The sequence below is a fragment of the Leptodactylus fuscus genome, chromosome 5 (assembly GCF_031893055.1).
Source record: "Leptodactylus fuscus isolate aLepFus1 chromosome 5, aLepFus1.hap2, whole genome shotgun sequence".
NCBI classification, from domain to species: Eukaryota; Metazoa; Chordata; class Amphibia; order Anura; family Leptodactylidae; genus Leptodactylus; species Leptodactylus fuscus.
The window spans coordinates 148,697,156-148,713,074 of NC_134269.1; the positions used below are offsets into that span (position 1 = coordinate 148,697,156).

General features: G+C 41.4%; 1 protein-coding gene across 1 annotated transcript in view; it reads left to right on the forward strand.

The window, feature by feature from the left end:
- The window catches only part of FGD6 (FYVE, RhoGEF and PH domain containing 6), a 61,685-nt gene continuing 45,766 nt past the window's right edge, over positions 1–15,919 (forward strand). Inside the window, exon 1 of the mRNA XM_075274480.1 lies at positions 1–119. Within this exon, the coding sequence (XP_075130581.1) occupies positions 110–119 (10 nt within the window). The 5' untranslated portion in view covers positions 1–109. The remainder of the gene's footprint in view (positions 120–15,919) is intronic.

Below are 15,919 nucleotides of genomic sequence, written 5' to 3' on the forward strand. Positions count from 1 at the left end.
CCTTGTCCGGACAGTGGGGCACTCTGTAGTTTGCTGCCCGGAGCGCCCTTAGGAGTAATGCGGCGACCACTCGGTATTATGGAATAAAGGCGACACTCCATGGAAGAACATGAGTTCTGGTGAGTTGTGGCGCTGGAGAGAAGTTCTCTCCGGGATGTGGGAGGTTACAGCACTGCTCGGGATGTACAATGTGTGTGCAGGCACTGGCCGGCCGGACGGGTCCCTGTGCTGAGAGAGCAGTCCTACAGGTTACACGGCTACATGCAGGGGGCGCAATAAGGTGCGCGGGTCAGCACACACCGGGTTGGGGGCAGTGCAGGTTAATCAGGTCAGAGACACCAGTTCTAGGACTTCTTCATACAGCCTTCGTTTCAGTCTCTCACTATCTTCAAGAGACATCGTGGCTTCCATTCAGAGGATGAAGGTTGTGCAGAGCGTTTACAGCTGAATGTTTGGTACAATTGTATCTAATCTAAAGCAACAGCGCCAGGCTATCAGTGTGATAATGTGTACAAGGTTATATCAGTCTGCGCACAATGAATACAATTGTGTGTGTTTACTGACAGCAAGCAGAGAGTTTACACACATTGGGAGACTGGGCCTTGTAAAAGTATTTCATTCTACATTTCTCTACTGGTTTTGTCTTTTGCATAGGCTTAGTTTTGCTCTGGCTAATAGATGGGGGGTTCCTAACATAGCTCCTCCCCACTCTATGATGTCTATATACCGTGTATATGGGGCATATAAACAAAGAGTTGTCCAAATTTGACAACCACTTAAAGGGTGGCCAAGGAAAGTGTTAAAAAAACCAAAACCCACTCTCACCTGTCTCCTGCTGAGTTAGAAGTTCTGAGCCTCATTAGTTGCTATAGAGGGACCAGTGACTTCACTCACATACATGACTGGTTCTTTACCAGTGACCACTGAGCCCACTGGTTGGTCTCAGTGGTGACATGAGCCTTCCAGCAAAGCGGCAATGGTACAAGACTGAAAGGGCAATTTTTTCAATTTTACACCTTCCCAGACCACACCACGGATTGCTACAACTCCTGGACAATGCCTGTAAGGGCTAGTTCATACATAGTTATTTGGCCAGGATTTTGACGTGGAAAGCTGTGTCAGAATCTGGACCAAAATGCGGCTAGCTGCGACTGTTGCGGCTTTCCGCTCCGTACTAAGCCCAAATGAATGGGCCTAATCCGGAGGGATTGTCTTAACGCGGATGCTGCATGTTGCTTCTTTCAATGGGAGGCTATTCTTTGACCCAGAAATCCGTGTCAAAATCCGGACCAAATAACTACTTGTGAACTAGCCCTAAGGGCCTCAGCCTAAGAATGGTTTAGCTGATTTCAATGGTGTTTTTTAGTGTTTTTCACCTTGGCATTTTGTATTCACACAGCATTCTGCATGTGTTTTTTTTTTCCTATAGTAAAATCAATAGGAAAATACCATACCCAGTATGTAGGGTTATAAAAAAATAAAATAATCCAGAGGCAAATAAAACTATGAAATTGGGGAAAAAAAGCCAAGAAACAAAATTGCTATCTATAAAAAGTTAGACATAATTTCCTATTGACTAATCTGCAAAGAGAATCGGTCACTAGGAAACTTTAGTGCAATCTATAGGCAGCATATTATAGAGCAGGAGGAGCAGAGCAGATTAATATATATTTTTGTGGGTAAAGATTCAGCTTTAATTCATCAAAGTCTCTGCATTTTCTTTGTTATACAGTGTTTGGCACCTATCTCTGTGTGCACAGTCATAGAGCATAGCATGTCAGTCCTCCTGCTCTATAACATGGTACTTACACTTTGCAATGCGCTTTCCTCGTAACTGGTTCCATTTAAAACATCAAGGATGTTTTCCCATTTATTAAAAAAAATGCACAGTGAAAAATACCTGAAAAATCTTTAAAAAAGAAATGCTCATGTCAAACAAGTCTAAGGCATTTTTTTTTTTCGACAGTATTTTTCACTGCATTTTTTCTGCATTTTTCTTTCGTTATTAAATCTTTAGGGAATATGCTGGCGTTATCGACATGCTGTGAAAATGCAGCTTTTCCACAGCACTTTTTTCCACAGTGCGGGAAAGACATTAACCAGAATTTTATTCACTTGCTGCTACTGTAAAATGCAGCGTTTTTTTCCTGCAGTGTTTTTATAGCAGGCAAAAACTCTGCGTTTCACCAGCGTGGGCTGTAGCCTGAGGCTAAGTTCACATATGCGCCAGAATCTTTCTTGGAGACTCCAGTACAGAAACTGCCAGAAATTGGCGAGGATGTCCCCGTGTGCCGTCTGTGCGTGGGCCATGCTTCCGCGGCTCCTTCCTTTTTAAGTGAATAGGAGTCATGGAAGAACTGGAAGCACTGTTGGCCCGCACACGGAACTGTGAAAATCAGGGTCACGTGTACAAGCCCATAGAAAAGAATGGTTCGGTGTACTCTCCATGAAATACACAGATAGCACACTAACACACACTATGGTAGTCTGCAAGGGGCCTTAGCAGAAGGGGAAAATATTACAGCTTAAGAGGACCTTTCACCAATTTGGGCACAGGCAGTTCTATATACTGCTGGAAAGCTGACAGTGCGATGAATTCAGCGCACTGTCGGCTTTCCCGATCTGTGCCCCGGGTAAAGAGCTTTCCGTCCCAGTACCTGTAGCTCTTTACAGTCAGAAGGCAGTTCCTGACAGTCAGTCAGGTACGTCCTTCTTCACCTATTGCGCTGCACAGTGTGAGCGGGGAGGAACGCCCCCCCCCCTCCTGAAAATATTCGTCTATGGACGAGTACTGTGAGCAGAGGGAGGGGGCGTTCCTCCCCGCTCACACACTACAGCGCTGTAGGCGCTGCTGTGGAGAAGGACGTTCCTGACAGACTGACAGAAACGCCCTTCTGACTGTAAAGAGCTATGGGTATCGGGACCAAAAGCTCTTTACCCGGGGCACAGATCGGGAAAGCCGACAGTGCGCTGAATTCAGCGCACTGTCAGCTTTCCAACAGTATATAGAACTGCCTGTGCCCAAATCAGTGAGAGGTCCTCTTTAATTTATGTTTCCCATTTCTTTGGAAGCCATTTTTTCCTTTAGCTCAAAACTACAGCACAATCTGCAACAAAAATCGCAGTTTTACCACAATGTGCAGCCTCAGCCTTATAAGGTTTTTCTAGGACTCTGATAAAGTTGATGTACCATTAGGATATGTAATCAATGTAAGATTGGTGGGGAGGTCATAAACCCCTCACCCCCACTGATCAATCTGCAGTTTTTGGAAGAGTGCTCTGATGTTTTCACTGCTTAACAAGCAGAGCCATGCTTTGTATAGCGGCTGTGCGGCCACGACTGACTGGCTGAGCCCCACTTATCCGCAGTTCCGCTCTGATACTGATGACCTATACTAAGGATAGATAATATATATCCCAGTTCCAGAAAACCCATTTACTAAATACACTGAAATAAAATGGCAGCATCCTTGCATTGTTCACTTCTGTAAAGTTGTTATAAATTCAGTTAACGTTTATCATGGTTTATCGCCCATCTTTCTGATACTCTGTATTAGCAGACGGGATATGATTGTATCTAATCCATTTCAGTAGAATGTGGATCCTGGATATCTTTCGATTGATATCATATCTTGTATCAGAAACAAACAATATATTGTGCTTTCCCTTGTCATAGTAGTTAGCATTCTTTTACCATGTAAGTTGCCATGTCCTATTGGAAATCAGTGAGATGCATTACAAGCAATCCAGTGTCTTCAGGAAGGAAATGTTTAGTATTACTGTCTGTCTATATCATGGCTATAGGGGTGACACTTTGAAGAGGTGAAGTGCTTCCCCTTGTGTGTAGGCTTGTCCTCTACTAACAGGATGTTTATTTTACGTATTCCAGACTGTAGTTTGCTGCTCCAACTACAGTCATTTCCACATGTTCCTGCAAAACATTGAAAAAATGTGCACCATACTTACTGTACATCAGTATAGCAGATGGCTGAGAAATCAAAGAGCATTGTGAAATAAGCCTTCAAACACTATGAGAAATTTAATTTTTCAGTTTTAGTTCTTACAAAACTAAACATCGACTTTTGACTGTATAACATTAAGATTGCAAATGTCTCGCAGGCAGATGAAGCTGATGATAGTGAATGCAGTCAGGAAGAAATCCAGCGGAGTAAGGCAGGCCATACATATTAGCTGAATCCACCAATTTCAACTGGTTCAATTGATCTGATATGTATTTAGCCTCTGATAAATAAATGGCAGATGGACTTTAAATGCCCTAACATTTTTTAAATGGAAAGATTATCTGCTGTCAGACATGTCTAACCACGGCTTTCTCCCCTCTTCTATTCAGCACACATTAAATGGTGTATAGGGGAGTCGAGAGCTATCTCATCTGTATGGCTAACTTTAGGTTTTTGCTAAATGTTGGGTTGGAACTTTGTGACCTCCCCCCTCTCCTTCATCCACTATCATTAGGAGCAATGTAGTAGTATGGCGTGATGTCACACAGCTGCATGCTACCATGTAGCCTTAGCCTGAAATGGGGATCCCCATATGGGACATTTATGTCACATCCTGTGGATGGTCTATAAATATTCTCCATCTTGTAGCTTCAGTGTGTGGAGATTATTCAACACATGTATGGCTATCCCCATCCATTTCTATGAGGTTTCCTAGATTATCAAAGAAAAGTTGCAACATGCATCTACGCAACATGTCTCAAATCGGAATTTCCCTTTCAAACGTGTCCCAAGACAATTCCTCTTTAAATAGGATCTGTTCTGGTTACACATGGACAGGCTCCGTCTATCGGCGGCTGCTCTGCTCTGGATCATGAAGGAAAAGCAAGGAGACTACAGAGATTATCACATTTTACCCCTATTTATAGTTGTATAGGATCTCATTTCACTGCAATCATTGAGTGGATTATAGGAAAATCCTGTTTAGAAGAGGCAGCTGCAAAAAAATAATCAATTTTAGGGCATTTTTCTATTTTGCAAAACCATTGTTTTCAATAAGTAACAACTGGGGATTACAAAACCACATGTAAAACCATAGAATTTCACTGAAGCAAACTAAAAGGAAATGGGAGAGATTTTGGCTCAAACAATGATATTCCTTTCAGGGTATTTCTCCTCATGGCTCACAAGTCTATATTGTCAGTTAGAAAGAAGGAGTCTGCTTGTAAATAGATGTCATTCAGCCATACTGGAGGATTACTAGAGCTGTAAGTGGGTCTTAGCAATCAGGTTCTTTATCACTTTGTATTGGATAGCAGAGCGGCTCATTGTGTACAGACCGGCCCATGAAAAGTCAAAGCAACCTATTTAGTGACATTTAACAGCTTGGACGCAGACTGCTCCTCTGTTCCCTATAGAGCTGTAACCGTTTTTACTGCAGAAAGCACACTGACCATGTGGTTTTGTTGCCATTAATGTTCCTGTATGGTCTGGGTCCGGTTTCCATTGTGTTTTGTAGTCTGCTGAGCTATACTCTTTTGAAAAAATGATAATATGTCAATGTGGTCTTTTAAGATAGGTTTTATAGTGGATCTTATATCATGAACATGTTAATAAAGGAAACTAATATGGACTTTAAAGGTCTAAACTAGAGATGAGCGAACAGTGAAATATTCGATATTCGTTTCGAATAGCCCCTCAATAGTCGACTATTTGAACGAATATCAAATCCCATTATAGTCTATGGGGAAAAAAGCTTTGTTTCAGGGGAAACCACTATTCGACTCAGGAGAGTCACCAAGTCCATTATGACACCTCAGGAAATGATGCCAACACCCTGGAATGTAACTGGGACAGCAGGGGAAGCATGCCTGGGTGCATCTAACACGCCCAAGTCACTGTATTACGCCACTAATGAGCGCACAGCGGGAGCTGACTTTCTCCCATTGACCAGCGTTGATTGGCCACACAGTGTACAGCATTCGGCTAATCAACGCTGGTTCTGCCGGAGGAGGCGGAGTCTAAGATCGGTCCAAAGCAGTCTCCATTGTGGTCTGATCTCAGATGTAGCAGAGTTCAGCGCACAGCCAGATGTAGCAGAGCTGGTTGTTTACTGAACCCTGCTACAGCTGAGATGGTCTAGTTAGAGAATCTTGGCGCTATATGCAAATATAGTTTAGTTATTTCACTGCTCAAAATAAACCTTTAATATAACCTGAGAAATTAATAAGGGTGAATTCAGACAGGGTGACTTATGTTAAAATTGCATCAAAACAAGAAATGCAGTTTTCAAATTTGAAAGATGAAACATGCAGTTCTACCTGCACCCAACCCGACCCTCTGAATGCAGGGCATAGCTTTAGGGGGTACAGCACTAGGGATCAACTGCCTTTAGCACTCTAGCAACTGCAACTTCGTCATGGTCCAAATCACTTACTATGCATGCTGGGAGTTGTAGTTCACAACAGCAGGAGTACTGAAAGTTGATGATTTCTGCCATAGGCAGTGGACTCCTTGTGACTCTTGCAACAGCTAAAAATATAAACTGACCCTTTGCCTTCTGCCAGCTGTTCAAAGATGTTGTACTTCCAGGGACACTTATATCCCCAGACTGACATCTTAATCCATTGATAGAGTATTGCCTTTTTTGTGCATATTTCATTTCAAGGAAGCAAAGTAATTTTGAAAATGCACTTGGAATCCGCAGGATATGAATGCATACAAAAAAGCAAAGTGAAGCCTCTCCCGAAGACTACTCCTTTTGAGAAAACCCTTACTCTTTAAAGAATATTATTTTTTTTCAGTGACCGTTTTTCCACCAATTACACTTTATGGAAGATACCTATAGAACGGAAACCTGAATGCAGATGTGAATAGGGCATTAGTTTGATACCAATTTTCCTGCTGACAGACTCCCTTTAAAGAGCTAACCTACCTAACTCACCATTATCATTGTATGAATTCAGTAGACGCTTAGTTTCACTTAAGGTAAGTTCATACAGGGTTTTTTGATATGGCATCAAAATCCTGACCAAAAAGACAGCCCCCATTAAAATCAATAAGAGCCGGTTAGTTCTTTTTTTTTTTTTTTTTTACGGGAGCTGTTTCTTCGCCTGAAGATGCTCTTTCCTGACTAAGCCCATTCATTTGGGCCTAATCCGGAGCGGAGTGCGCAACTAGATGCCGGTACACTACACATGGCATTCAGTCGCAGCTACCCGTATTTTGGTCTGGAACCTGACGCAGCCACCGCCTCCAAACCAAAAACCCCAACGCTGGTTCTGCTGGAGGCTCGTCTGTGAGAAGGCGGAGTCTAAAATCGGACCACAATGGAGACTGCTATGGTCCAATCTTAGACTCTGCATCCTCACAGACGAGCCTCCGGCAGAACCAGTGTTGATTGGCCGAATGCTGTACACTGGCCAATCAACGCTGGTCAATTCATTCCTATGAGAAAAAGTAAGCTCCCTCATAACAGCAAGCTGCCAGCTCTCCTGACTAGCAAGGATGAGCCTGCTGCAGAACCAGCGTTGATTTGCCGCAGGCTTGTCTTTGCTAGTTGGGAGAGCTGGCAACTTGCGGTTATGAGGGAGCTGACTTTTTATCAGCGCAACTGCAAGCGCTGTGCAGTTAAAGCGCACGGACCCCATAGACTATAATGGGGTCCGTGCGCATTAACTGCACAGCGCTCCTCCTAAACGCTCTCCTCCTGCTATTCGTTGACTTGGTGTCTCTCCTTTAGTCGAATAGTGGTTTCCCCTGAAACGAGCATTTTTTTCCCCATAGACTATAATGGGATTCGATATTCGTTCAAATAGTCAAATATTGAGGGGGCTATTCGAAACAAATATCGGATCTCGAATATTTCGCTGTTCGCTCATCTCTAGAATTGACCACTCACTGGTGACCTCCTCATCCAGACAGGGCGAGTCCTTTAAGCAGTTTAATTTATTGATCTCTAATGACAAACAGAGGGGAATAAACTGCATATTTTGTACTCGATAGTAGAAATAAATTTGCAGTAACTGCCATATAGAATATAATATTATGGAGGAGAGTCCTTAAAAAAATGAAGTGAAAACTAGAATTTATTGGTACCAGAATCTTGACACTCAACCCTTTTGCTGGTGCTTGTGTTTTGATGTAGAAAAAGCAGTTTATCATCATCATCATCACCATCATCATCAAAAGTTTCCTTGAGGCTATTGTATCTGGGTAAAAGAAAGCCATTGTTCTCTTTAGTTACAAGAGTTCATCAAAGGATCAGGCTATTTTCATAGTGGATGTAGGCTACTTCCGAATGTTTCTAAAAATAACAGGATTTCTAATGACGTGGGGTTTCAGTAGAGAGTAAAATGATGTAACAGATTTACTACTATTAATGTTATCTGTAAATATAAAACTATAGATGGACACACTTTCATCTCTCCATATGGTTAGCTGTATAAAGTGCCCAAGGCATCCTGAAAACATTCAGCAAATCTATGGATATGATACTTGCTTGGTAGTATTAGAATAACGAAACTTCAAAGAAATCTACATTCAGGTTGGCAAGTTCTTACCAAATGATTGTGTGTGTCTCATGCAAACAAAGGTGTGGATGACTAGTCTTCTTTTTCTATAGGATGTGCCTAACTTTTCTTTAGGACCACCAACCTTACTGCAATGTCTCTTCTTTTCTGAATACTTTTAGCTTAGGCTAGTGACACTGTTGAGGTCTTGATGTATACCCATATAAAATAGGTCCATAGTCCAAAGATGTGATTCTTAGGTGTAATCAGGTTTTTATTGAATTTTCAGTAAAACAAACAAAACAGAAATATAAAATGAACTGTAAGCACAGAATGAGAGGGCCGAAGGCCCTAGGTTTCATAGAAAAAAGGTCTCACAGGACCACACAGTAGAACCTAATCCGGGGGAGGACCCCCAACACGAAGGGGAGTATGCTAGGAACCGAAACAAGAACATGGAAAACCACAGGGGCACCGCCCCCAACAGATTAACATGGGGAGAAAAGCAAACAACACACAGGCTACACACACACAACACGACAAAGGGGATGGGGGACACAACAAACACCGGACACGATAGGGACAGGGGGGGGGGCAGAATTCTGAGGTCTCCTGGAGCACCACCCACGGCCGTCAGAGAGCGTCAAAAGATGTGATTCTTAAAGTAAGAATTAGAGTTCTTGAAGAAAAAATAAAGTTGATAATTTAGTGTAATTTCCTGTAGACGTAATTGTTTCCTTTGAAATCGATGAACAGTTGAATACTCAGTTTTACAGCCCTAAGGCAGACAGACTATGGCAGGGAGAGTCTGACTGTAGCCTTTCTTTATTGTCATGTCCATGTAAATCACTATCTTTTAAGATTTTTTTTTCCGTTAAGGTGCATTTGTCAATGGATATTTGCTTTTTTAATTACATATATGAATATAAAAACTAATAGAATAATAATAGTAATATCATTATTAGTAGTATTATGTAGAGGTGTTATAGTGGAAGACAGCTCTGCTTGTAAGTATAGTTCACATTCACACCTATGCCGGAGTCTTCATGGATCCTTTAAGACTCATTTTTACTCTCAGGTTGACTCTTGGTTGGGACAAAGATACTACGCCGGCATTAGTAGAGAAGCAACTATTAATATATGTTGAGAAATGGATTTGGGGGAGATGATGAAAAGTCTTCTTTCACTATCTGCCCATCTATCAGAATAACCTTGTGCTTACCATTATTAATTAATATCTTTTTAATTATTATTATTTAATCTAAAAAATGAAAGCAAAGCACTATGTTACAGTAAAGATCTGACTAGACAAATTCCTTGTATTTTGTATGTGGTTGTAGACATAGTTATCATTGTGAGTCATTTTAGATCAGTGTAGTCTTGTCCTGTAATACTGTTCTAGCTTGTGCTAGTATGTGCAGTGTGTCTGTATTTTCATATTACAACATGTAGTCATCATGACCTAGAATCACAATTTGGTACTATAAAACTCTCCAAACTTTCTGTGAAAAGTGCTGCAGGAAAAATCATGATGCGTGGACGCTACGTGGGGCCTTAGCCTAAATTAAGTTTTGGTTAATCTCATCCACACATTGTGAGAAAAATATGCTTTGGAAAGGCTGCCTTTTCAAAACCACAGCATGTTAACCCCTTCCCGCCGATGGCATTTTTTGATTTTCGTTTTTCGTTTTTGACTCCACTCCTTCAAAACCCCATAACTTTTTTATTTCTCCGCTCCCAGAGCCATATGAGGTCTTAATTTTTGCGGGACAAATTTTTCTTCATGATGCTACCATTAATTATTCTATATAATGTACTGGGAAGTAGGAAAAAAATTCAGAATGGGGGGGATTTGAAGAAAAAATGCATTTCTGCGACTTTCTTACGGGCTTTGGTTTTACGGCGTTCACTGTGCAGCCAAAATGACATGTCCCCTATATTCTGTGTTTCGGTACGGTTCCAGGGATACCAAATTTTTATGGTTTTATTTACATTTTGACCCCTAAAAAAAATTCCAAAACTGTGTTAAAAAATTTTTTTTCTAAAAGTCGCCATAATCCGACGGCCGTAACTTTTTTTATACGTAAGTGTACGGGGATGCATAGGGTGTCTTTTTTTGCGGGGCCGGGTGTACTTTTTAGTTCTACCATTTTCGGGAAATGTTATTGCTTTGATCACTTTTTATTCAAATTTTTATCAGAATCAAAACAGTGAAAAAACGGCGGTTTGGCACTTTCGACTATTTTTCCCGCTACGGCGTTTACCGTACAGGAAAAATATTTTTATAGATTTGTAGAGCGGGTGATTTCGGACGCGGGGATACCTAACATGTATATGTTTCACAGTTTTTAACTATTTTTATATGTGTTCTAGGGAAAGGGGAGTGATTTGAACTTTTAATTCTTTTTATATTTTTTTATATTTTTTTTTACCTTTTTTTTATTTATTTATTTTTTTTTTGCATTTATTAGACCCCCTAGGGGTGTTGAACTCCAGGGGGTCTGATCACTAATGCAATGCATTACAATGCTAATGCATTGCAATGCATTGCAAAAAAAGCATCCTTTCTTTTGCAGGCTGCATAGACCAGCCTGCAAAAGAGAGGATTTGCAGACAAGCCTGGGAGCCTGTACAAGGCTCCCGGCTGTCATGGCAACGGGACGTCAGCCCTGGAGCATGCTCCAGGAGCCGGCGATCCCGGCCAAAATGGCGGCGCCCATGCGCCGCCGGGAAAATGGCGCCTCCGGCGCCTTTGATCGCAGCGCCGGAGGGGTTAATGCCTCCGATCGGTCCGGGGACCGATCGGAGGCATTAAAGCCAGTTGTCTACTGCTTAAAGCAGTAGACACCCGGCGGCTATGGCGGCCTCCCGGGCGGTCGCCATAGTTACAGACCCGACATGTGCCGTACTATTACGGCGCATGTCGGGAAGGGGTTAAAGGGGCTCTATCACTGGGAAGTCATTTTTAACTAATCACATCCTTGCATAGGCTTTAGAAATGCTATTTCACACCTACCTTTAGTATGTAGATTGTTTCAGTGGTTTCTGAATAAGTCCATTTTTATTTATATGCTAATGAGCTTCCAGCCAGCACAGGAAGTTCGCAGCACTTGTCTCTGCTATTATCTCCTATGTCTGTGTGCAAACAGGAAGCTGAGTCATCAGCAGCAGCTGCAGCCTCCCATAGGAAACAATAGCAAAGGGGGTGCACGATGTATTGTGCATCAGTCTAATTAGCATATGAATAAAAACGGACTTATTCAGAAACCTTGGAGGCAATCTACATACTAAAGGTAGGTGTGGAATAGACTTTCTAAAGCCTATGCAAGGATGTGATTAGTTAAAAATGACTTTTCCCAATGATAGAGCCCCTTTAATGTTAGATGTGGAATTTTAATTGTTTCCCTATATTTTGAATAGTGGAATAAATAAAGCAGAGGAAAATCACAGCAAAAACTCTATCCTATCCTATCCTACTAATCCTATCCTACTAATCCTACTAATATTATAAATGTGAATCCAACTAATCCTATCCTACTAATATTATAAATGTGAAAATTTGGATGTTTGTGTTTTTGGATGTTTGTTCCTCAATCACGCAAAAACGGCTAAATGGATTTGAATGAAGTTCGACACATAAATAGACTGTAACCTTGATTAAAACAGAGGCTACTTCTTAACCGGTATGTGACATGGCTTCACAACTGTTATGAATTTATGTTCACATAATATATTACACTGCTCCTGCAGCAGCTCATTATATGGCGTCCCAGCGAGCTGCTGAGATGCTGGAACAATCAAGGGCACAGCGCAAGGAGTGAGTTCAGTGGCAGGTTAGCTTGAGAGCTACCGAAGCGCCAGAGTATGCGGATCATCAATGCCAACAACACGCTCATTATATGGCTTCCCAGCGAGCTACTGAGATGCCGGAACAATGACAGGCACGCTGCGAGGAACAAGTTCAGCAGCAGGACAGCTTAAGAGCTGCCAAAATGCCGGAGCAGGCATATCATCAATGGAAGCAATTTGCTGAATATAAGCGGATCATAGATGCCAACAACACGCAGACGAGGCAGAGGCTAGTTATTACATATAGTTAACCCTTCTTACTACTTCAGATCTTAGGAAAGAGATTTACATCTATTTTATTACTTACAGCTTCTTAGAGGGAAGTGTGATAAAATTAGTAATGCATGAACTCCCAATCTAACCCTGTATTTAACATGCTGCACAGAGCAGATGCCTCAATAACCCACCCCTGCTGGGGAGTGCAGGACCTTAACAGCTGAGAGACAATTTTGTCTCTTTTCCTAAAGGTTCAGGGTCATTTTTATAGGAGTTTAAAGTGCATGGGATATCCCAAAAGGAAACTGGAGGATGAATGAGAAGGTGCAGAAATTGATGGATAGCAGAAGGGCACTCAAGGACAGTTTGTTCCTTTATGTGATGATTCTGTGTTTCTGATACTGATTATTTTGTTGTCTAAATAGTTTGGTTTATATTTTGTTACTATGTAAGAATAAAACTATCCTTCTCAGAGAATTCTTATCTACTGCACCCTCTATTTTGTGCTTTGTGGAAAATTCTGCACACCCACTTCTAACCACTAAGTGATGCCTGCAAAAATCATTGTCATGTCATAATATCATATCCTACAAATGTAGCTTGTAGTGGAAACCATCAACACCTAATTTTCTTGTGGAGTAAGGTTTGAAGCATTGATGTAAAGGACTGCACTGACCAGCTGATGCACTGTAGTGATTTTTTTTTAAAATTAAACTTAGTTCATTGTGCAATGTAAAAAAAAAAAAATATATAATAAAATAAACAAGTCAGTAGTGATGTCCCCAACGTGTGACCACTGAGGCCAGTGACTGGCCAGGGCAGTCTGTACAGTGGATGAAATGGAATGTACCACCCTAACCAAGTACTGGGGCTAGGTGAGTATCATTCAATTTTTTTATTTATTTTTACTCCACCTCCAGCGAGTTTTTAATTTATCCCCCCCCCCAAAAAAAAAAAAAAAAGTCTTTAAGATAAGGCTCCATGTGGTGTCCCACAGCAGAAAAGTGCTAGTGTATGCAACGCATCACAGTTCTTACTGCAACGCTTTGCACAAAAAGTTCACAGAATTTTCCTCTGCGGACTTTCTGCTTCAATTTTACCTATAGGGAAACCAGCATAGTATGTTTTGGAAAAAGTAGAACTTGTAATTTATCTGTTGAAATCTTTGTCCTTTATATGTTGAGATATCAAGGAGGAGGTCCTATCGGTGACTCACAACCTCCCCTATCTGACTGTGCATTAAGACATAGCGGTCAGTCACAGATAGGACCAACTCCTTGATTACTTTCTCCACAAACGGATCCATCATTCTGCTTAGTTCCTCCTTCCATGTTATATGGCCACTTCCTTTATAGGTCTTGAATGAATGTGCCTTCTTGTTCATGACTCCTGTGGTCAAATCAAATCAAATAGGCTTTATTGACACGTCCAAATGGATATTTGGCATTTCTAAAGCTAGTAAAGGGGGGGGGGGTTGGAGTCGAGGGGGAGAGTGTGTGGGGAGGGCTGATTTTGGCTATAATAGTCCGTGGAGTCTCATCTTCCTCTGGTTTGGTGACAGCTGGACACGTATTGGGCAGCGATCTCCACAGTGGCCCCTTCTTCTCCCAGTAGGATGTAGAGTTTCCTCTTCTCATCTGCAGATATGAAGTCTGGGATGTGGGCAGAGAGTCTTTGGTAGTAGACGGCCCTCACAGCTGAGTATTTGGTGCAGTGTAGCAGGAAGTGGGTCTCGTCTTCTAGGGCCCCCTGGTCACAGTGCTGGCATAGTCTGTTCTCCCCTGACTTGTACGTTTGCCTGTGTCGGCTCGTCTCCATCTCCAGGTTGTGGGTGCTCAGTCTATACCGGCTCAGGGTCTGTCTGTGTTTGGGGTGGCATATTCTCTCCATGTAGGTGGCCATGGTGTATTCCCTTTGCAGTGACTGGTACACATTGAGTTTCTTGGAGTTATTTATTGCGCTTCTCCATTCCTCGATGTACCGCTCTCTGTCTCTCTCAATGACTCCTTTTATTTGAGCCTTGTTCAGGGCATGTTGGGGGTTTTGGCTTGGCAGATGGCTGATGCTTGGTTGGGGGTATCGTGTGTTCTGGCTAGCTTGTTGTGTAAGGCTATGCAGTCATTGCTCCAAAGTGTTTATTTCCATATTGTCAAAACCAGCGATATCATGTGAATGCAGCCACTGATTCCCAAAAAGATAACATCATTTGACTCAGGTGACCCTACCCTATCTAGCTGCTGGACTGGATTGGTATACTGTATTCTGTGATAGACTCATTTCAATGACAAAATCATTATTATTGCTATTCAATCTGATCTAGTGAGTTGTAAAAATGAAGTCTATTATAACGCTATTGGGCAGCGATCTCTAATACAGCCATTATATGTACATGAATATGCTTCTTTGAACTATCCAAATGTATGATGTCTTATACTAAAAGTGTGGTAAGAATTATATAGAAGCTATTTTACAATATGTAAGTGCTTGCATAAAAGCTGCACAGGAAGACTAGTTATCCATGCCTATTCACAACACACAAGTGCTATTTTTATTACAGTCACTTGGGGGGATACTTTGACTCATATCCTTTCTACTTATCCGCCTACTGTTAAGTATCTGTAAAGCTTTTTCTACTCACATTGTGAACGAGGATTTTCACTTTTAGTGCAAATCATAGTTTCTGTTTATTTTTCAGTTGCTTTGTATAGATATATGAAACGCTAATGTATCCAAACATAAATTGTGTAACTGGTGTACAAATCCAGTCTTGTTGTGTACATCACAAAGGGAAAAGCTATTGTGAAGACACTCTGCTCTGATTAACAAACAGGGGTCCCAAGGAAGGGCTCCAACCAAAAGATGACCATATTTGTAATGGGGCAGATGGACAGGGATTGTCTATTTGGGTGAACCCTATTAAATACTATTCAGAGAGGATATATTTAGCTAAAAGCCATCTTTACTATTATTGACCTTTTTCATGAGATGTTCAACATTTCAATAAATACATGACAGGCATTACTTAATTTAATTATAATTTTTTACTATGCCCGTAATGCTCTGCCATGATGCCTTGTGGTTTTAGTATATGCATTTAGTTTTCTTATACGTTAGGCTACAATCACAGTACTGTTTTCATGTCCATTGTCCTGATTTATTAAAAGACAGAATGAAGGGTACAAATGGAATACAGTATGCCATCCTTTTTCTCTGCATAACGAAAAAAGAAGGCAGATGGAAGCAGCCTTCAATTTTAATTTATATGTTTTAACATTGGTGTCAATCATGACGGATAGAAATGGAGAGTGTTCTATTTGTATCCCTCTGTATTCCAGCAATTTTAATCTTCTGACAGATCTAAACAACAGATATTAAAACCATGGT